The 21816-nt window shown below is 43.5% G+C and overlaps 1 protein-coding gene across 2 annotated transcripts in view; it reads right to left on the bottom strand.

Annotated features, from left to right (window-relative positions):
• Nucleotides 1-310: 310 nt before the first annotated feature.
• Nucleotides 311-21816, bottom strand: part of CA10 (carbonic anhydrase 10) — a 543036-nt gene continuing 521530 nt past the window's right edge. The window contains exons 6-9 of one of the 2 annotated variants that reach the window (XM_024234139.3): nucleotides 19115-19187; nucleotides 5874-6028; nucleotides 3496-3670; nucleotides 311-1604 (exon numbers count right to left, since the gene is read on the bottom strand). In XM_024234139.3, coding sequence (XP_024089907.1) covers nucleotides 1582-1604; nucleotides 3496-3670; nucleotides 5874-6028; nucleotides 19115-19187 — 426 coding nt within the window. In that variant the 3' untranslated portion in view covers nucleotides 311-1581. 2 annotated transcript variants of the gene reach the window in all.

The raw sequence follows: 21816 nt of genomic DNA, 5'->3' as shown, positions 1-21816 counted from the left end.
CATATGCTTGGGAATGTTCTCATTTGCACAGACTCTCCTTGCCTGCATTCTCCCCCTTCCAGGAGAGTGTGACAGAAAGGAGAGATGAAAGTTATTTTTAATTTGGCCACTGAACAAACATCCAAGTGTTCTCTTCCAGGAGCTAAGCCTATATGTTTTCTCAACAGGGTATTAATTACCTGGCTCTGGGAATGGCTAGACAGGCTGTTCTGGCTGCCCTGCCAGCCCCGTATGCAATTGCTCCTGCACCCAGCAGGACTCAGAGACTTCAGCAGGGAGCGTCCTCTTTCTCAATAAAGTCAGACATGGGTACTGGGTAACTTGTTAAACACATTTATTGATTTCTTGACAGTAACCAAACACAGTGAGTGACCATTATAAACAAGAAGAGAAAGGCATTCGTTTTGTACTTTGTGAGATCTGGCTGCACCTGGAGAGAAAAGATACCCCTTTCCCAGGAACTTACAAGGCAAAGTGCATTCCTTCACGGGAGCATCACAGGGGGGCATGGCAGTTTTGCAACGCGAGAAATCTGTCGCCTGCTATCTCAGGCTGAAGCTCACCTCATGTGAATGATCAAGCCATGGAGTGGAATTAAAGTCATACTTGCTTAGCAAATGCATTCCTGATTGCCACAAACTCAGTAAAAACTGGCTGCAAATGAACAAAACATGTAGATGAAGGAACAAGTGAAATCAAAGAATGCAGTTGCATGGAGCCAGGGCTTAGCCTGTAAGGAAGGAGAACAGACCAAAGCCAGAAAAATGAAAGTAACTCGTTAAACACATTTATTGAGCTGGTAACAATAACCAAACACAATGTATGACCTTTGGAAAACAAGAAACAGCAAATGGATCATTTCTGATCTTGGCAAATCCTACTACAGATATGTGACAAAGAGGGAAATAATTCCTTTCTTTATAGTCTGTGGTGATATATATACAATGTGTAGCTCTTCAATGTCTGTCCTTCTTTTCTTTTTAAATTGTTGAGTAAACAGAAGAATCATAATCTAGAAATAAGTGTCCTTGGTCAACTTTGTCCTGCTCACCTGCTACCAGCACCCTCAAAGGATCCTAGGACACTATCTGAAATTACTTGATGCAAAGTCCGTTTGATACCATCAGAGCTGTATTTTCTCCTCTCTCTTTTGGAAGAATTTTGTATGTACAAAGGCTGAAAAGTCTCATTGGGTAGATTTATTAGTTCAGGAAAACGGTATCAAAATTGTAATCAGGTTAACTGGTTATTTTCTTCTAAGACCTCTTATGAATGAGACTTGTTTCTGAAACTTGACTTCCCATGATGGAGGTTGTAAGAGAGTGTGTGTGTGTGTAGGTATGTTTGCATGTGTTTGTATGTATGTGCAAGTGCTTGTGTGTGTGTTTGTGAGTATGGGTGAGAGATGTATTCCTCTGCCATGGTTTTGCAGACACTTTTCATGAAGAAAGGGCCAATCCCAAGAATGAATGAGGCTTGGGGGAAAGAAGGAGAGAGAAGCAAGAAGGGGGGACATTCTAGGTTACGTCAATTCACAGTTGTAGCATTTCACTGAGGTGGGATTCTTCTTGGCTTTGTTCCCTACTTGAGGAGCCATTCATTTACTGCAAAGAGAGAGAAAGAAAAAAAAAATCACACATACAACATAAAACGAGGCATACTCAATTAATTTGCACACAGTTTTAGAGAATTCCTCCAGAGCAGAAGGGACTGTTTTGTAAATGCCTGCTTACTTATATGCATTCCAACTACCCCCTTCCAATTCTCCATGACCTTCTAGGCCTATACTGACCAATATAGTGGCCACTAGCTGCCATATGTGGCTACTATAAATTTAAATTAATTACAATAAAAAATTAGTTGCATCATTGTACTAGTCACTCATCCAATGTTCAATAGCCACATATGGCTAGTAGCTGCTGTATTGGGCAATGCAAGATAGTCATCAACCTATCATGAAAACATTCCCATTACCAGAGAAAGTTCTAGTGGATGACACTGCTCTAGGCCAGGGATGGAAAAACAACAGTCCACAGATCTAATCCAGCACATTTATAAAAACAATACCTGTTTTTATAAATAAAGTTTTATTGGAACCCAGCCATACCCATTCATTTAGATATTATCAATGGCTGATTTCATACTACAATGTCAGAGTGCCGTAGGGATTTTATGGCTTCAAAACTTAACATATTTACTCTCTGTCCTTTATAGAAAAAGTGTGTAGACTCCTGTTGTAGACCATATGCTCTGTTTGGGTAGGTGTCTTATCTGTCACCCATCACCCAACTAACTGACACATGGTAGGAACACAATACAGGGGTTTTGACTAAAGAGAAGAAGTAATGAATGAGTTAGGTATTTACTTTTCTGGTAGTTCCAGCTGGAAGGGTGTGGAAAATATGTAGTTTGGGCATGCAAGTGTATCTGAGAGAGAAAAAAGAAGGGAACATGGGGGAAGTAGGAGGAATGAAGTGGAGGATCAAGGAGTAGTGGTGGAGGCTGCTTCTAAAAGCTGTCTGGTAATAACTACAACCCTCCTATTTGGGGAGCATGTTATTGCTACAAAGGGCTTCCCTATCCAGGCTCTTGTTTGCTTCCTTTAACAAGCTGTGAAGTAGATGGCATACAAACTGTCACAAAGAAGCCGGGTCTAGGGGGTAAACAATGTGGCTGGGTTTGCACAGCTTGTTAGAACTAGGCCCAGAACTTGGGTGTCCTGATTTCCAGTCCAGGGCTCTCCAAGACCCCATCCTGCCTCCATCTTTCTTTCCACACTGAGTGTTTACCACAATGATTAACAGATGTTTAGTAGTAAGCAGAAGGGAAGAGAGAGAGGGCTGGGTGTGGACCACAGAGTTACAGGAGGCAGATGTCACCTTAAATGTCCCCTTTAGTAGGAATAATAACCATTTCTAGGGACATAGCACTGGGCAAAGATACACTCACAAATTACCCCATTGGATTCTAATGGCCTGCCCTTTAGAGTATTTGTTCACCTTCCAGGGGAAAGGGGGTCTTTCTTGCTTAAAGCTCTAATGCTTAAAAGCTCTAATGCTTTTCACTGTCCTGTTCTAACAGATAACCTTGGAAACATCAGCCTTTCTGGGCTCTTCTGAAAAATGGCAATAAAAAGAAACTGTCTTGCCTGATCTACAGGGGTTTTAAAGGTTTGATATATGTGTTTAAAGGTTTTATATATATATATATCTCATATATATCAAACCTCTACACCTTGCCATCTACCTACCGTCTATCCATCCATCCATCCATCCACTTACTTACCTACCTACCTAGATGCATTCATACAGATATCTATATCACATATATCAAAACTTTAGACCTTCATCACCATGCAAATGGAGCGTGATGGTTATTGTCATTTATAGTCATCATTCCTATAATGGAAGATAACGCCAGGCCTTTAAGAACAGGTCTAAGCAGAAAGACTGAGCTCCGGCCTAGATCCTCCACTCTCTGAGCCACCAAACCCACCTCTATACTGAAGCTTCTGGGCTCGGTTGTTTGGACAGTCCTTCCCCTGTAAACTGAAGTTGATATTGGTGCGGATGCAGCGGTTGTTGAGTGGCTGGACAGGCCTGAAGTTGTCACTCATGCTCAGAAAGATCTGAGATGGCTGGTTCTGGCTGAGCAGGCGCAAGGAATGCATCTGAGGAGAGAGAAGTAGTCGTGAGATCCAACCATCCTCTTAAATGCTCTAGGGAAGAAATAAGACCGCAGAGACTCTGGCCAAGCTAGGTGGTATCGGCTGTATGAGGAAAGGGCTGTATAAGCCCCACAGAGTCCCTTTTTTCCATGGGTTCAGTTGAGCTGAAGGCCCATTATGCCTCCAAACATGAAGCCAGCCTTTCTTCTAGCTTACCAGCTTGTGTATGCCTCTGAACAAGTCACTTGCGCTCTCTCACCCTCAAATGCAGCGTCCAAAAAAGAAGCAAATCTGGTTAGGTTTCTCTAAGGTTCTTTCTTTCTTTGATACTCTTTGGTTCAATAATTCCATGACTCCCACATGGTATTACGTGGATCATAGTGATTGGTCCATGGGTCAGAGCTAAACTAAGCTGGACCAGTTTGGTTTCTTTTCTGTGAGACTATGAGGGCCAGGTGGCTGGACTGTTTGCAGCCATGTTCTGCCACAGGACTGTGAGGCAAAAGAAGACAGTCTCTAGCAGGAGAGAAGAATGAAGTGAATGTGTGGTGAGAAGAGGACAACAGAGAGAAAGCGCTTCTGGGGTTCCCATTTCAGTGAATTTCTGATGTCAATTTCTGATTTTAAATTCTCTAAGATGCCCCCGTAGCTCTCAAATAAATGCTTTTTCTAAGCTTAAGTGGGGAGTTACTGTTGCCTGTCACTCAGGGTCCCAATCAATACAGATAGGATAAGGAACTTCAAATTGTTCAAATGGTTGTCGGGTGGGAACACATATCCCGTCAAGGATATTGGCTTCTGCTTCCTTTGCTCATCTCTCCTTTAATTTGTTATAGACTCCCACAGTCATAGAATGTCAGAGCTGGAGCAAACTCATGTAATTTATCCCCCTCTCAATAAAGAGGAGTGTTCATTTCATAGAGGTGGGTGACAGGTCTGAAGAGCACAACAAGCCGTGTAGCCAAGCTCACACAGGAGGACCCATCTGCCTCCCATCCAGTTCTGATGAGTACTAACTCTGTGAGATGATCCAAAAGAAACCTGCAAATTCAAATATGTATGCAAAATACTACATATCATACCACTTCCTCTTGAAGACTGACACATGTATTAGCATTTAAGAAGGACCCCAGAAGTCCTTCAACAATGGAATCTATTTAACTTTTTAAAACCCAACTTTTTCAAATGCATGATGACATCTTCCATTTTGCTTGCTTGCTTTCTGAACACTGTAGTTGTAGAATACACTCTGGGAATTAATGGCTATCTTTTCCCACTGAGACAGGTGAGATGCTTCTATAAATAGCTCAGGCTAAGCCTTTTGGATGCTGGCTCTTTAAACCCAGGCATATGGGTTGAATCGTGTACCCCTGAAATTCATAAGCTGAAGGTACTGGTAACCCCCAGTAGCTCAGAATGTGACCTTATTTGGAAATAGTCATTGCAGATGGAATGAGCTAAGACAAGCTTATTGGGGTTAGGCTTTAATGGAATACAGAAGGTGTCTTTATAAAAAGGGGAAATTTGGACACAGAGCCTCAGACACAGGGAGAACACCTTATAAAGATGGAGGTAGAGGCTGGGTGTGGTGGCTTACACCTGTAATCCCAGCACTTTGGGAGGTCGAGGCAAATGGATTACCTGAGGTCAGGAGTTCAAGACCAGCCTGGCCAACATGATGAAACCCCATCTCTACTAAAAGTACAAAAATTAGCCAGGCGTGGTGGCATGTGTCTGTAATCCCAGCTACTCAGGAGGCTGAGGCACAAGAATCGCTTGAACCCAGGAGGCGGAGGTTGCAGTGAGCCGAGATCACGCCACTGCACTCCAGCCTGGGTGACAAGAGCGAGACTCCATCTCAAAAAAGAAAAAAAAAAAAAAAGATGGAGGTAGAGCTTGGGGTGGTGCTTTTGAATGCCAAAGCATGCCAAAGATTGTCAGCAAACCACTAGAAGCTAGGGGAGAGGCATGGAACAGATTCTTCCTCACATTCCGCTGAAGGAAGCAACGCTGCTGACACCTTGATCTTGGACTTCTAGTCTCCAGAACTGTGAGGCGATAAGTTTGTGTTAGTTTCAACTACCCAGTTTGTGGGACTTTGTTATAGTGGTCCTAGTAAACTATTATAATAGGCACTCCACATTTCAGTGATTTTTTTTTTAACATCATTCTTCTCCATTAGCTAAATGACCAGAGAGAAACTCACCTGCATCCTGGTTATATAGACAGGTTTGTTCATTATGATCCAACTTGCTGTCTCATAGCAGGGTGGGATAGTCATTGACCCATCGTAAGTGATGAAACTAGAGGTCTCTGGATATAGTTCCTCTATATTAAGCCCCTGTAGTAAATATGCATCATCTAGAGAAGGAAAGAAGACTTAAAAATTAGGTTTCTTGAGAAAGGGATGGTATTGCTGACATATATACATACATACATATACATATATATATATATTTCTTTTGGAATTCCAGAAGACTCTATCTGTCACAACAGGCTGCAGTAACAAGCAGTTGTCCTCCAAATCTCAGTTGTTTTAAGCAATAAGAATTTATTTCTTGCTCACACACATGATCATTCCAGGTTGGCTGAGGCTTCCCTCCATGTCATTGTCCATGCTTTGGGACCTAGACTCTTAGAGCAGTAAACACCTGGACCTGTGTGGATCACAGTGACAGAAGTGAAAGCATGGTGAATGTGTGTTGGTTCTTAAAACTTCCATCCCAGAAGTGGCACGCATCACTTGTGCTCACGTTTTGGTAGCCAAAGAAGTCACATGGTTAAGGCTGATGTCAGGGATGCGAGGAAGCACATTCCTTTCACAGGATGGGGCCCTGACCATTGGTGAGCTGTAAGCAATGCGTTCTACCACAGGGATTGTTTGAGGAGTCCCTGAGATCTGGACTCCTAGGCATTACAGGTATCATGAGATGGACAATTAAAGCTTCAAGACCTGTTGAAAGTCACCTGGTGACCATTCTCACTTAAAACAATAAGAAAATACTTTTGGATAGAAAAGTAAATCAGGCCAAATCCTACCATGAGATTCTATGGTTAAGCTCAATAACTGATTATTTTGTGTGTGTGTGTGTGTGTGTGTGTGCATTTTTCTCTCTCTCAGGTCTATGTAGATAGCCTTTTCTCTTACACCCATTTGAGGTATTCATACCCATATATCTTGTATTACTAAATATAGTAATTCAATGGTAAAAATGACATAAGTACATCACAGACTATATGGAAAAAAGAAAAAGAAAACAATTTCAGTCATCTAAAACTGTTACTATTAGCATTTTGGTGTGTTTCCTGTTAATTTTTTTATTCAATGTATTGGTTGTATTTTTGATAAAATTGTGTGTATTGGAGTTTTAAAATATCAGTTAATTGCAATGTCTCTCTCCTTTTCTCCCCTCTTCATGATCCTTCTTCCTTTCTTTTAGCATGTGATTGCTCTCTTCTGCTGGCTTCAAAAATATCATACTTAGTATTCCCATTTTTCTGGCCATTCTCTCTCAGGTTTTGTTGCTGTCTCCTGATCTTCTACCTGCTTCTCTCAATGATGCAATTCCCCAAAGATCAGTCCAAGGCTCCCTTCTTTTCTTACTCTATCCTCTCCTCCGAGAGTAGCTCATCTACATCCATGGCTTCACTTGCCTTCTGTATCCCAGTGATTCCAGATCTATATCTCCAGAGGTATCACATCCCCAGGGATACCATGAGCACCCATCACTGTGGCCAGTCCAGGAGACCTGGAGAACACATGGCAGGGTCCCAAAGCCTGGCTGGCCAAGGGATAAGACTGACTCCCCAGCCCCATCTCGTCCATGTGTCTAACTCCCAGTGGGAAAGGACTCATTCTTCAGTGGTTGAGGTAACCTCTTCAGTTTAATATTGGGCACATATATGGTAAAGGAAGACTTTCACATATGGCTGGAACCTCACATTGACTCAATAAAATGAGTCAGGCAGATAGTAACATCCTCCACTGACAAGAAACTAAAGATCAGGGAGGCAAAGTGGGCTGCCCAAGGTCACAGGGCTAGCTGGTGACTGCAAAGTGGAAATTAGAACTCAGCTCTTCCAACCTCCAGACCAAGGTCATTTTTTCATTCAACAATTATTCACTAGAACCTCTTTGTGCTAGGCACAGTGTTAAGCTCTGGGGACGGAGCAATTAACAAGATAGATGCAGTCCCTGACCTTATTCTAGTTGGAGAGATAGATAACAAATGGCAAAATAAAAATAAGTAGGCTATAATGTTACAGTAATAAGTGCACCTTGACCTGCCTGTACTTACCTACTGATTAATGCTGCTAATTTATTTTCCTTGGCAAAGACGCCCTCTCCTCCATTTCTTCCTCTAGAAATTGCTCGTTCAGCCTTCTCCAATAAGAGTTACCTTTGCTAAGGGAACTTGAATTTCAGTGTTGCTTTGTCAATTAAATTGTGAACAAATCAATGGAGCCAATGGTTTGGAATGATATAAATACAATCACAATTTGCCTACTCCATTCAAAGCTGCACCTCCTGGCCTCCTACTCCCTTGATGGGGTAAGGGAACCCCTCCAAGGTTCCATCCACGCACAGTCTCTGAGGAAGATAGCTTCATCAAGCTGGATTTGGAGACCAACCCTAGGAGGAAGGACTTTCTTTCACTTTTCATTTAAATGTTTCTACCTTTCCGTCAAAACACCAAGGAACGAGCACATGCTCAAGAGAGACACAGTGATTGGAATATGGCCAGCCTGGGTCTGCACTATGGCCTGTTTGGGCAGATGCTTCCATAACAAAGCCACAGTGCCCAGGGCACACACGACGTGAGGGACCTTGGGGGTTACATCAGGGGCCAACACAATAAGTTAACATTGGATATCAGCATTTGTCTCTGACCGCCTCTTAAGTCCCTAAGATGTGTCAGGCACTAAGCCAGGTATAGAAGAGTAGGAAATAATTAAGTGAATGCAGAAGGCATCATAGAGACAATGACATAAATCTGCATTGGGCCCAGAGAGAGGCTGTGAGTTCTGTCTGGGGCGAGGGTGTGGGGGAATCAGGAAGGAATGAATTGAGGAGTTGACTTGAACTGCATCTTTAACAGCAGGAGGTGATCAGTGTGTAGCTGGGAATGGGGTAGGGTGTCAAGGCCACTGTAGACAGAGCAATACTAGAAAAAGAGTCAAGGAAAGAGTGGTGTGTACTCGGGGACGAATGGAGTGTGAGCTGCAGGGCGATGTGGAGATGCAAGGGGAGGGAGGGCTGCTGTGAGAAATGTGGCTGGTGGGGTCAGCACAGGCCACACCAGAAAGTCTTCCCAGCGCTACTGGGAGTTTGGGCTTCATCCGGAGGCAATGCGGAACCACTGAAGGGTTTGAAGCCAGGGAGTAGCATGATCAGATTTGCACTTAATGAGGCTTGCTCTGATGGCGGTTTGGCCTGAAGATGAACATACTGAGTAAGAGAAGGAAGCATTCGGCATATTTTTGTTAAAGGTCAATGTGATTTGTTTAACCAAGCTTGCATGAGGAACACATTGGGTACTCTAGCATGCTGTTATTATTGCATTTTATTTTATTTGGGGTGGTGGGGAGGAGTGAAGGAGGAAGTAGAAAGAGAGGCATTCCAGGCATGACTGGAGTAAAGAAAAGGAACATGTTTTTTTCTTTGAAACTGTAACCAGCCTTTGTGCTGCAGCTGTATTTGTGGAAAAGATTGGGGGCCGAGGGGTAGTGCAGGCTAGGAGCAAGAGGCAAAGATTATGCTCATTGATTTATCACACACAGCAGGTTTCCAAAACACCATAGTGCTGATACCCCAGACTCTATCCACTGAGGTCCTGCCAGGAGATCCCTCTTAGTCCACTTCCTCTCCAAGATGTAACAGTCATCAGAGGACATAGGCAGCTTCTGCTCTCCTGGCATTTTCACTCCCCACTGTGTTCTTTCTGCAAATCTTGTTAATACTTATACTCTACCTTTTGCCCTTTTTATATCCTCACACAACAGAACTTGGAAAGACCCAGAGTGGAGAGTGTGAGTTTTAGACTCACATCTCAGTTGGAGTGCTGACTTTGCTGCTCACTGTCCGTGTGTCCTTGGACCCACAAGTAACCCTCTGAGCCTCAGTTTCTACATTTGTAATAAGCAGATGGTTGGAGTACTTTGCTCACGGGGTTGTTTGAGGAATAAACAGGATCATGCTTTTCAAGCACCTAGCATAAGGTGTGGTCCAGGTTTGTCACATCCTCATACCCTGTCCTGGAATAACTACTGCTCCTCTCCTCAAGGACTCCCTGGCTTCCCCAGCTGGGCCAGTGCCCTCCTCTTTCGCTGTATTTACTCAATTAGCTTGTCAATCATTATTTGCCTATTTGACTGTCCCTGCTAAGCTGTGAGCCTTCAGGGGAAGGGTTTGCATCTTGTATCTCTGAGCCCCCAAATGCCAGCATGAGTCCACCACATACTGGGTGTTTAGTAAACACTGCTTGAATGAACGAATGAAATGGTTTCTGCTCAGCAGCTCTACCTCCTGGCAGTGCTGGGCAAAAGCAAGGGAGGAAGAGACAACATCATTTATCAGATGAGGGGAAGCATCTCTGAGGCTCCAGTCAGCATCCTTAGCTTAAATACATGCTGCCTACCACCTCCCCCCTATGTCTCACACCCTAAGACATCAGGGTGAGATTGCCTGCCCTGTTTCCATCTCCCTATGGTATTACCATGTTTCCATACCAAAGACTCCTGTACCTTCATATTTACATTGCTGAGTCACTGTGCATTTAACGTGTAATGTTTGTTTTCATGACTCATCATGCTGCCACAGAGGCTGACATTAAATCAGTGTCTATCTTTTAGGTATTGGGATTTGAAAGCCACTGGCTAACTTTTTGCATCTTCTTTTCTCTCTATTGAAGCTTGCTTGGTATGTTTGATAGGACAGAAGCAGAGGGACCCAAGAAAAGAACATGAGTAAAACAGAAGTTTTCAGCCCTAATGTCAAGGCACACTGGGGTGTTTTCCAGGGCTAACTAGGCCAGGAACTAGTTTTTAGTCACAAACTATCTTGTCCTTGCAGCATCCAGCAGAAAACCATTGTTTGGTTCTTGTCAGCATTATCGTCTGGGCATTATAGACAGAAAGGAGACTGAGGACCAATATACCAGAAGGGCGATCCTCCTGTCTAAACTTCCATGGCTCTATTCATGAGTAAGGATGGCAAAGATCTACAGGAGGTCAGAGTTGTTTGTGAACAAAGATGCAAATTTGGGGTGAAGCTCAGAGGCCAGTGGGGGAGTGATCATGCATGCCTCTGCTTGCTTTAAGGATGTTTATTGGTGGAAGTGAGGACAGATGTTCAAATAAAGTTTCATGAATAGTTTTACAGAGAGGTTTCTCTACCTATCCCCTCTTTCTGTCTCTGTCTCTCTGTCTCTCTCTCAGCTCTCTCTCTCTCTCCTCTCTCTCTCTCTCTCTCTCATATCTCTATCACCTATTTACCTGTCATATGAGAAAATAGCTTATAAAGGGCAAATCCTAGATGTCAAGAGTCTTAATTCAAGTCTGAGTTCTAATGGTAGCTTTGCCAGCAACTCATTCTTCCTTCATGGAAAAGAATGTAACCTCTTACTTGAGGATACCAAACAGTCCTGGAAAATTGCATCTTCAGGTATTAAACATTCTATGGATCCAAAAACATCTTTCAACACAAACAAGCTTGTTAGCCAAATTTGTCTTAGGTAGGTCATATTTTTGTATGACAGTGTTGTAATTTTTTATGTGTTGGCTATATCTTTATAGTAAAGGAAGACCCCCTTGGATCTTGGATAATCAATAAGTGTAGAATATATGTGTGTAGTTTATCACCTAATTTTATTATTTCAAATGACTGCAGAAGTTGACAGCTGAACCTTTGGTTTTTTGACATGTTCTTGATGAACCTGTGATTTATCTTATACTGAGTTCTTAGTCATGGTTACAACTCCCAAGCTGACTTTTTCTTTTTGTAGGAGACGTACACTATGATAAAATGCCTAGGACCACTTGGGGGAGTGGGGGAAACTTTCCCTCAGTCTGAACTTTTTTTTCAGTCTTCATTTAACAGGCAGCCTCTGTTAAATGCATTGTGCTTACTCATGTGGACCACTGATGAGATTTAATATTGCCCGGCTTCCTGCTTATGAAGTTCCCATTTGAAGAGAACTATTCCAATGAGAACAAGGCACGGCAGTTTCAGAGATCAATACTGGACTTGTTCCTGATCAATATGGAACTATTTGGCAATTTTCTCATATAGAATGACATTTCCTCTTGTAATCTGAGGCAAATTCAACTGAAATGAAAAAAGGCAATTACTAAAGAATGAAGTAACATGATATTTTGTTTTACACAAACAATAAATGAAAAAAGGGGCCTCTGAGAATTGGATTCATGGAGGTAAGCTGCTCCTGTTCTGTTCCTTGCTGACATGAGTAACTACTTAGATTGCAACATGGAAAGTGGTGTGCTGCATTTCGCATTCTGTGAAAACATTTCCAAAGCCGTTCCTTTGAAATGAAAGTACAAGTTCAATTAAGCATAGAGAAAGGCACCAGGAGCAATATGCTTAAACTCCTTGGTGATATTTCATCACATTTAACACCACGTCCCTCTGAGGAGCGGCACATAAAACACTTCCCAAAGAACTGAGAAGTATAAGGCAGTTCCAAGTTGATCTGTCCTTGCCTACACATTCATCTTTTAGCTGAATAGAAGATCTGGGGGTTGGGGGAAGTAAAGCAAAGTTATAAACAGGTAAGACTGAAAAAGATGCTTTAAAGGGCTTGTGCCACGTGTCAAAACGCTGTATCTAAAGCTCTCCTCCAGATGCCTTCAGTGGTGTGGTTTTATTTCCTTAGAGGAAATACATTAAGACAATAGCCATATCTTTTTTTTTCCTTATTTTTTATTTGAGATGGAGTCTTGCTCTGTTGCCCAGGCTGGAGTGCAGTGGCATGATCTTGGCTCACTGTAACCTCCACCTCCCAGGTTCCAGTGATTGTCCTGCCTCAGCCTCCCGAGTAGCTGGGATTATAGGTGCCCACCACCATGCCCAGCTAATTTTTGTATTTTTGGTACAGACAGGGTTTCACCATGGTGGCCAGGCTGGTCTTGAACTCCTGACTTCGGGTGATCTGCCCATCTCGGCCTCCCAAAGTGCTGGGATTATAAGTGTGAGTCAACATACCCGGCCACCATACCTTTTTAAATTTGAAATTTGTGATCCTTTGGATTCTTATTGGACTAAATGAATGGGGCATGCGACACTGAAGGAGAATGAAACTACCAAAATGACACTGTCCTAGGATGTTGGAGGAAAGTGTTTTATATGCAGTGTTCTAATAACTGTTCCCTCTTACCCACTTAAGAAGCCTTTTTGCACTTCATTGGTCACTAGTTTAGCCACTTGAAAACAGCATAAAATCTCTTTTTAAAAAATAATGCTGGCTTAATGAAATTGGGTAGATAATAAAATAAGAATACTACCTTTTATTTAATTGGGATTCTGTTAATTAATACCAATTAATTAACACAAGAAAAATGGAGGGATATTAGCATTATTCCAATACACTACGTTAAAAAATTAAAATACGTCAAGTAAATTACCAATGTCTCCTCCAGAAAATCTATTCAGAAAATCTATTTTTCAATGTCATGATTTCAGTCTTAACCCCCAATCTGTTGAAGGGGAATTTGACTTCAATAAAATGGGTTTTCTTTAGAAGACTTTCTAAATTCAGCCCGAATTTAGTTTGGCTAGTTTTTTTCATTGCCAGTCCCCGTTAGAGTGTTTTATAAGTTTCACTCAGACATATGAAATCTAAGCTTGCAAGGAAAGTAGTAGAATCTCATTAAATCATCACCATCCACTGCATGGATTCAAGCACAGGAGCAGTGTTTCATTTAAAACAAGCAAATTCTGTTGACTCTGTGTCCTGTATTACATTTATCTTCAACATAATTTTTATTTGGCATCATAGCAACCTGCCTCCTGCCCTGAAGGAAACTGGATTTGACAGCCAGGTACCTGAAGACAACTCAGAAATACACGTTCATTTTACACCTAGTTTATACCACTCATTGTTCAGGCATTTGACTCATTACCTTGTTTGATTCTCACGCCAACCATCTCAACGTCAGCATTAATATCTTCCTCTTACAGATCGGGAAGGTGTTTAGAAGCTTGCTTAAAGTCAGGCAACAAAAGGAAGTGGTAGAGCCAGGATAGGAGCCCAGATCTCTCTTCACTAGAACACACTGCCTCCCATGGGTGTGGTGCCTTTACCAGCATGGCATTTAGCTTCCAAAATTCCCAATCCTCTTGGCGAGATTCTCCCTTTCCTCCCTGTATAAATTTCCTGGCATTGATTTTTTTTGTAACTGGCTCAAAAGAATGATTTTGCACAGTTCCCCTTTTTTTTTCCTGGTCATTCATTCTGTGCCCAATCCTACAAACCGGGCAAATGGACCGTGTCTCTTCCAGCTGCCATGTTGTGATTTCACCCCGCTGCCTCCATGCGTGCAGCAGCTCCCTGCACCACCTCAGTGAGTTGATGAGGCAGCCACGTGGGAGCCTCTTCCAGGGTGGGATTTTAAAGATATCTTTAGAAGTGATTTTCAATCCTAAGTCATGGAGATTTGAGTTGCTCTTTCAAAAGTGAGGACATGTCCCGCCTCTCTTCTCTATTTATTCTTACTCTCAGGATTTCACCAACGTTTAAACGCCATCTGGATGCCAACGTCTTCCACATTTATATCTTCAGTTCTCCCTCCTGAAATCCAGACTCATATACCCAACTGCCTACTCCACACCTCTTCTTGGGTACCTTATAAACATCTCAAGCTGAACATGTTCAAAATTTCTGATTTCCTTCCCACCCACGAATACGCTTCATCCACAGTCTCCCCATCTCAGTGGATGAAAATGTCTTCTTTCCAGTTGCTCAGGCTAAAAGCCTGACAGTCATCCCTCACTCCCCTCTTTCTCTCACATAAAACATCAGACGTATTGTCAGATATATCAGTACATTTCTTGGCTTTTTTTTTTTGAAACAGAGTCTTGCTTTGTTGCCCAGGCTGGAGTGCAATGGTACTATCTCAGCTCACTGCAACCTCCGCCTCCCGGGTTCAAGTGATTCTCCTGCCTCAGCCTCCCAAGTAGCTGGAATTACAGGTGCATGCCACTACCCCAGCTAATTTTTGTATTTTTAGTGGAGATGGGGTCTCACCATGTTGGTCAGGCTGGTCTCGAACTCTTGACCTCGTGATCCACCTGCCTTGGCCTCCCAAAGTGCTGGAATTACAGGTGTGAGCCACTGCGCCCGGCCTCTTGGCTTTTTCTTTAAAATATATCCAATTATTTCTCACCATCTCCCTGCCAATCCCCATCAGCCTGGTCATGGTCAGTGCCATCGTCTCATTGTTTGGGTTGCTGCAATTCTCTTCTATTGTGGACTCTACCCCTTGTAGTCTATTCTCAACCAAGCAATGAGGTGATCCTTTTGTCAACAGATTATGTCACTCTGCTTAAATTCCTAGATTGGCTTTTTGTTACAATGACCTTCAAGGGGCAGATTTTCAGAAGACCGACCCCCTCTAGAATTAATCTCTGTGCCTTCTCTGGTGACTATATATGTCAATAATGGCAATGTCACTGTGTCCCTCTGAATGACTGATTTCCACTGGAGGTACCATGTTCAGGGCCAGGCAGGAGTTGGAGAGAGCTTAGGTCAGGATGGACTTGAACTGCCAAAGTTCCCATCAGTTCTGTGGTTAGTATATGTCCCTTTCAAGTGGAGGCACATGCAAATAGCAAAAAGATGCTTCTTCAAACTGACCCAAAGTTGGAATTAAGAGAAAAACATGCTGACAAGTTTCATGGAACATGAAAACATCTTCATTGCAATTAGTTTTAAGACCCTGGAGCTAAGCTTTCCTTCCTCCTTAGGGAGAAAGCATGATAGGAAGGAAAAGCAGAGGAAACAGTACCCAGGAAGACCTGTATTTGGATCCTTGCTCTTCCACTATGGAATAATATTTTTCAGGAAATGTTCACTTCTTCCTCATCTTCATCTCCTTGGGAGGATTTTCATATTGAGCTTGGCCATATGGCTTGCTTTGGCTTGTGGAAGTGGACAGAGTGAGTGTGTGAGTTTCATGACTAGGCCTTAAGTCACATCACTTATTTCTTCCCTCTACCATGAGAACTACTTGCCCTGGATATCAACTTGATCCTAGAAAAATGAGAGCCACGTGGAGCTGAGCTGCTTCAGCTCACTTGCAGACCTGTAGCTGGAAGCAGAGCCACCCCTACCAACCCACAGAGGGAGCAATAAGAAATCAATGCTTATCATTGAATGCTTGTTTATTACGCAGAAGTTGCTGACTGATACAGCCATTAAATGTGTGTCACTGGTCAAATGACTTCACCTCTTGAAGCCTTGATTTTTCCCATCTGTAAACTGGGGATGGCAATCATACTGCTCTGAAGGAGGTAAGGAGCCTGTATGTAAAGCATAGACCTTGGTGTGTGGAAAGTGCTCAGTAAGCATCATCTCCATATTCCTGGGGCTCAGCACGTTGCAGAGTGGATACTGCATCTAAATGAGCAGAGCAAATGGAAGCTATGCTGGGGTGCAGTTCTGGGTAGCAACAGTAGAATGGGCAGGGGTGGAGGTTAGGTGTCCCTCAGTAGCATGGTAGAAATGGTGGGGTGGGGGGTTGATTTCTGTCTCTCGCACACTTAGAAGGACAGAAGCAGGATACCCTGATAGGGCCCCCTGAGTTGTCTTCATCTTAACCTGAATTTATGGGTCAGCGCTGGCCTAACCTGCTGCCTGTTGGAGAGCCTCGGGAGAGACTTCCAGTCTTATGTTTCCCACCCACTGGCTGTATTCTAGTGAATGACTCCTACTCCAGACTCCCCTGCCTGCCACTGGGCCAACCTTCTGGCTGCCCTAGCAACAAAAGAGAGCTGTGGTTTTTTGCTGCGCAAATCAATTCCTTTCTGCCACAGTGTCCTAGGTAAAGCAGTGTCAGGGTCATTCTCATGAATCGGCTATCATTATTCCTGCATTGCTGCTCCCTTCAGGTATGTGACTAAAGGTCACTACAGAGGACACCTCCATTACTCCCTGCTGGATTATAGGAGCACAAAATTCTTGTTATTAGGGGCCCTAAATCAGCTATCTTTCCCCATGCAGGCCAGGATCTCTTTATCTTGCTTTGGCTCCCCTTTCTTTTCCCTGGGCCTTGAGAGGTGTAGAGTATGGGGATCAGAAGGAGAGGGTGCTCCTGATGTCTTCTATTTGTATTTCTAGGAATGTGTCTTCAGAGGTGGTAAGGGTGTTTAAATGTCTGCCTGCCTCCTGCATAAACAAACACCTTAACATGGCTCAAGATCCGGCTCCAGAACATCTTTCTTGCCACTCCCTCTGCCCCGTCACAGCTCCTGAAAGAGGCCATTCATCCTTCTATTCACCCAGGCCATCACCAATGCTTATTGGGCGTGCCTTGTCTTAGGCACTGAGATGAAGAGCTGATGAAGACAGAGTTCCTCCTCCTGAACTCTTCGCCGGCCTTCAGTGCTCTCCAGGTTTTGTGCATGTGGCTCCCCACACTTGGAATGCTTTTCCTTCCCTCCCTCCCTTTCTTCCTTTCCTTCCTTCCATTCGTCTTTTCCTTCTTCCCTGCCTCCCCTTCCTCTCCCTCCCCTCTCTTGCTTCTCCCTTGGTGGCACAAGCCACATCACTTAATATTAATCAGACCAGTGCTGGGGGGTGGGTGGTGGGTGGTGGGGTGGGGAGGAAAGTCCCTCTAATGATTGACTCTGCAGCTGGTAATCTGTTAGACTGTGTGTTGGGGCTTAATGTGTGATTTCATGCATTTTCACGGTCTCTAAATTGCAAATCCAAGATTATTTGAAAACATTTTATTTAATTTTCATGCTTTTTTAATCAAAAAAGTTAAAAGAATAATAATCTTTTATGGGCAGTTATAAATGTGCTATTTACACACAAGACAGAAATATCTCCCTTAGCTGAGCAATCTAAGTGTGTGCTTAGAGAAGACTCCATAAGAATACTAATGAGAAAAGGCAGATTATGCTTGGAGACAACTTAATTCATTCTTCTGGGCAATGTCTATCTAGGTGGAGTGGGATTCTCCAGGTTCATTCCTCAGCCCTACCAGCCTCCCAGCCTCTGCAGATGGGAGGGACTTGGCAGTGAGCACGTGGTAGTTGTAGGGCTGCTGTCTGGGCCATCTTTACATCCCTGGAGCTTCGCTTGGTGCCTGTCATGGAGCAGGCATGCAGGAAATGTTTGTCGAATAACTGAGTAAATGGCTGAGTGAAGGATTCTCCATACTCTCCCTTGGCAGTCCAAGGTGAGACCCGTACACATTCATTTTTTTTTTTCTTCACATCACCATTGGAGATAGAAGCAGCAGACACAGCTGAGCTCCTGGCTTGGTGAAGGGCATGCCAAGGAGATGTGGGTGCTTGTATGTTTGCCAACTGTTTTTCACTTTTGTGAGAATCATTATTTACCTATTGCTTAATTCAGAATCCCAGACCTAGAAGGACTTTAGAAACTTGAAGTTCAACTTTTTTACTTTACAAGATGAATGACAGAGTCAAAGTGAGGAAACTCCTTGATGAAGGACAAAGCCAAGACTTGAATCCCAGTATCCTGCTCGCTCCTAATTAGGTAAAGACAATCTTTTTTTCCTCATATTATTTCTTTCATCTATGGATGTGTGCTGTCTCACCCAACTTTTCCCAAATCCTGCACCTTCTGGGATTGCTGGAGATGACAGCAGCATCTTTTTCCTTTCTCCTTCAACTTTGCACTGTTCTCTCTTTTCTGCATAATGAGTCTGGGGATAAAACACTCTGGAAACACAAGGAAACTAGACAGAGTCCTCTACATCCATGGGCCACACATGTGGCTAAAGAGAGATTCCACCCTGTCTCTGCCTGGAAAGGAGACCCAGCCACACACACAGAACTGGTCTAGCTGAGGCCTTCTGTAAGTGTTGCGATTGGATCCATAGTACCTGATGAGGGCTTTCTCAATCCCATAATTGGCAAAGCCCCAACTGTGGCCAGCTGACATGGTGGAGTGTGTCAGCCGGCAGAGTTCCCTGGCTCATTACCAATCTATGGGATAACGATGACCACCATAGTCATAATCATTATCGCCTTAGGCATGGATCACAAAGGCACCCTAGGGACTTCTACTTGAAATGAGCTGCTTCTTAGCCAAACCCTAATCTCCAGAGTGACTTTCGACAGAACTGCAGGATCATGAAACTGAAAAGGGCCCATGGAGATCATCAGTTCTGGCTTCCTGCCTTCAGTCAGGTCTAACCTTTACAGAATAGTTGCTGTAGAGGAAATTGAACCAAACTTACTTTTATATGTTATTCTTGTGATAGTATCTCTGTTGAGCATTCGATTAAGGAATGGGTTTGATGAATCAGAAACCTGGAGAAGAAAAGAAAATATTAATGACTGGGCATCACTCTTGCAGGACAAACATCTCCCTGTGACATTCACTTATTCATTCATAGTTACTGAGTATCTACCATGAGCCAAACACAATGACAGCTGGAAATTCAGAGAGCAAAGCCAGAGTCCCTACTCTCAAGGACAGCCCTGTCTAGAGAGGAAGACAGGTAAGTGAACAAACTGTTCTCACACAGTGTGAAGAGTGCTATGATTGAGTCATTGGTGTAATGATGTTGGAGGAAGACCAGGCACCACCTGAGAATCTAAGTCATGAGTCTGGGAGGATGGGTAGAAGTTAACAAAGTGTTCTGGTGATAGAGTGTGAAAAGGGATGAAAGGCAAGGAAAAGCGTTTCATACAGAGAATCTGTACATACACCGACATGGGGAAGTGAGAACCAGGCATGCTCATGTGAAGACTTCAGTGTACTTGGAGCTGAGGGTATGGGGAAGGATAGGAAGTGAGCCTAGAAAGATTGGCAGGGGCCAGATCATGTCAGGCTTTTAAGCAAGGTAGGGACTGGCATGTTAGGAAGGGGAAATTCATCTAGGTAGAGAGTGAGACATAAAGAGTACCCAGAATAGAGGTATAAGGAAATGGTGGGAAAAAAAAACTGGAAAGTATCACTGCTCATTATTGTATGAATTGAGTATATCATAAGCCATGTAATTCAATCAACCATCCATCCATCCATCCACCCACCCATCCAACAAATATTTGCAGAGGGTCTATTATGGGCCAAACATTGTACCAGATGTTCAGGGATCTGTTCCCATTTTATGCCTATGCCCTTATAGCTTCAAATTCCTCCTTTGGGAGAAGAAACCAGGTTTCCAGGGGCTTTAGTAGGGAACCATCATTGATGAGGCTGTGATGTGGCCCTACATAAGAAAATGGTTTTCTTAAAAACACCCATTTACTCAGCCTTTTCCAGGATAGCATTGTTCATCCTAGTCATTTCTCTCCTACCTTGCTTAGCTCTGCTCTGTGATTTATGCCTCGGCAGCTAATCGGATGTTGTGACACATCAACATTTTAAATCTGATTTATCTGAGGGTTGGAAAAATTGCAGCAGATGATTATTATTATTAGATAAGCAACAGGTAATTTTAACTTGGACAAAGCACAGACTGTTTATTTTCTCTCCATCTGTCTCTCTTTTTGCGGTTTCCTGGCTGTGTTGTGGTGAGACACACACCAAAGGGAGCTTGGTAAGTGACAATGCCCAGTGGAGGTAAAAGTCCACCCCTAAATAGAAAAAGTCCAAAATTGAATACTGTTGCTCCCCTCAGTGCTATATTCAACATCTACTTTGACATCCTCTTCAGCCATTTAAAAGATAGCTTGAAGCCTGCTCCTGGTGCTGATGCACCCCGTGAAAGAAAGATGGCTAGGAATATATTGTCGTGGCAGGTAAGGAATCTGTTATGTACCTTACTCCCTGGGTGCCTTGAACTCCTGGTACCTGGTGAGTCTGGGCAGCCCTTGCATTGGGACCAGACCGTTTTGAGCTGATTAAAAATAATTGAAAAATTTCCAAAGTGCACACAGATGATTTGTGGGCTCTAGTGTGTTGGCTGCGTGGGTGAGAGGATAAAATATGTACTTGGTATAAGTGAGCTTAAGTGGGAAGTTAATGGTGTGTGATTGAGCAGCAATTACAGCCAAATCTCAGTTCCCTGTGGTCACAGCAAGGGTGGGGGATTTGTGGAGGACAGAGATAAATAAGACTCATAGATAGGCAAGTATCTCCTTTTAGACAGTAACTCCAACTTTTCTACAGCTCAGCTTTTAGCCAGGGTGATAACTCTAGGGCTAAACTACCAGGTTGTGGGGCTTGTCATATCCCACTCCTGCCCACCCGGCTGGGAAGGGAAGGCAGGGAGTTCAGAAGGAGGAGAGGACAACTACAAGAGGCTGTGCACCCTTAGGGACCAAGAGCTTTGTGCATCTTCCTTCTGGATACCAGTGCCTAGCAGAGGGCTGGCCTGTAGTACCTCATGCTCCATCAGAGTTTTGAGATGAGTAAATGGTCAGTCACAGCTTAAATAACTCATGGTGGAGTTGATTTTCTGGGAGTTGATTATATGGAGGGAAGACAGAAATGTTGTGGCTTATTTTGAGATCTAGCAAGAAAGCTTCAGGTCTGCTCAGGGAAAGAATGGCTTCATCCTTAGGAGCTAAACTGACCTGAGAAGATGCAGGAGGTAGTTATTATCCCTTCACTGACCTCAGGGTCTACAGCCTAAATTTCTTTCAACAGCCTGTGGGCAAGCAACTAGGACCTGCAAACCCCAACTGCTAGTCATGAGCTCGGCAGGAATGAATGTTTCTGTAGGAGCTTGTGAAACACACCAGTAGTTTGTTGTTGGCTTCCCAGTGTATCCATCACTCTGTCAGCTGTCATGTGCCTGTGCTTCCAGAATGACAGTCACTGACTCAAGTTTTCAGCCACATGAGGCAAAGTCAGGACCAAGGCCGAGACACTCTCCAAAGGACAGGAATTGCTGGGGCAGGCAGGATTTGTGCTGGGAAAGTCACAGGGGGACGTGAGCTCCTGGACACACATGACAATATTCTGACCTATCTACAGGCTTCACAGTGA

Source organism: Pongo abelii, chromosome 19, assembly GCF_028885655.2.
Source record: "Pongo abelii isolate AG06213 chromosome 19, NHGRI_mPonAbe1-v2.0_pri, whole genome shotgun sequence".
Classification (NCBI taxonomy): Eukaryota; Metazoa; Chordata; class Mammalia; order Primates; family Hominidae; genus Pongo; species Pongo abelii.
The sequence above is the reverse complement of the archived record's forward strand: the minus strand, read 5'-3'. Positions and strand labels throughout refer to the sequence as shown.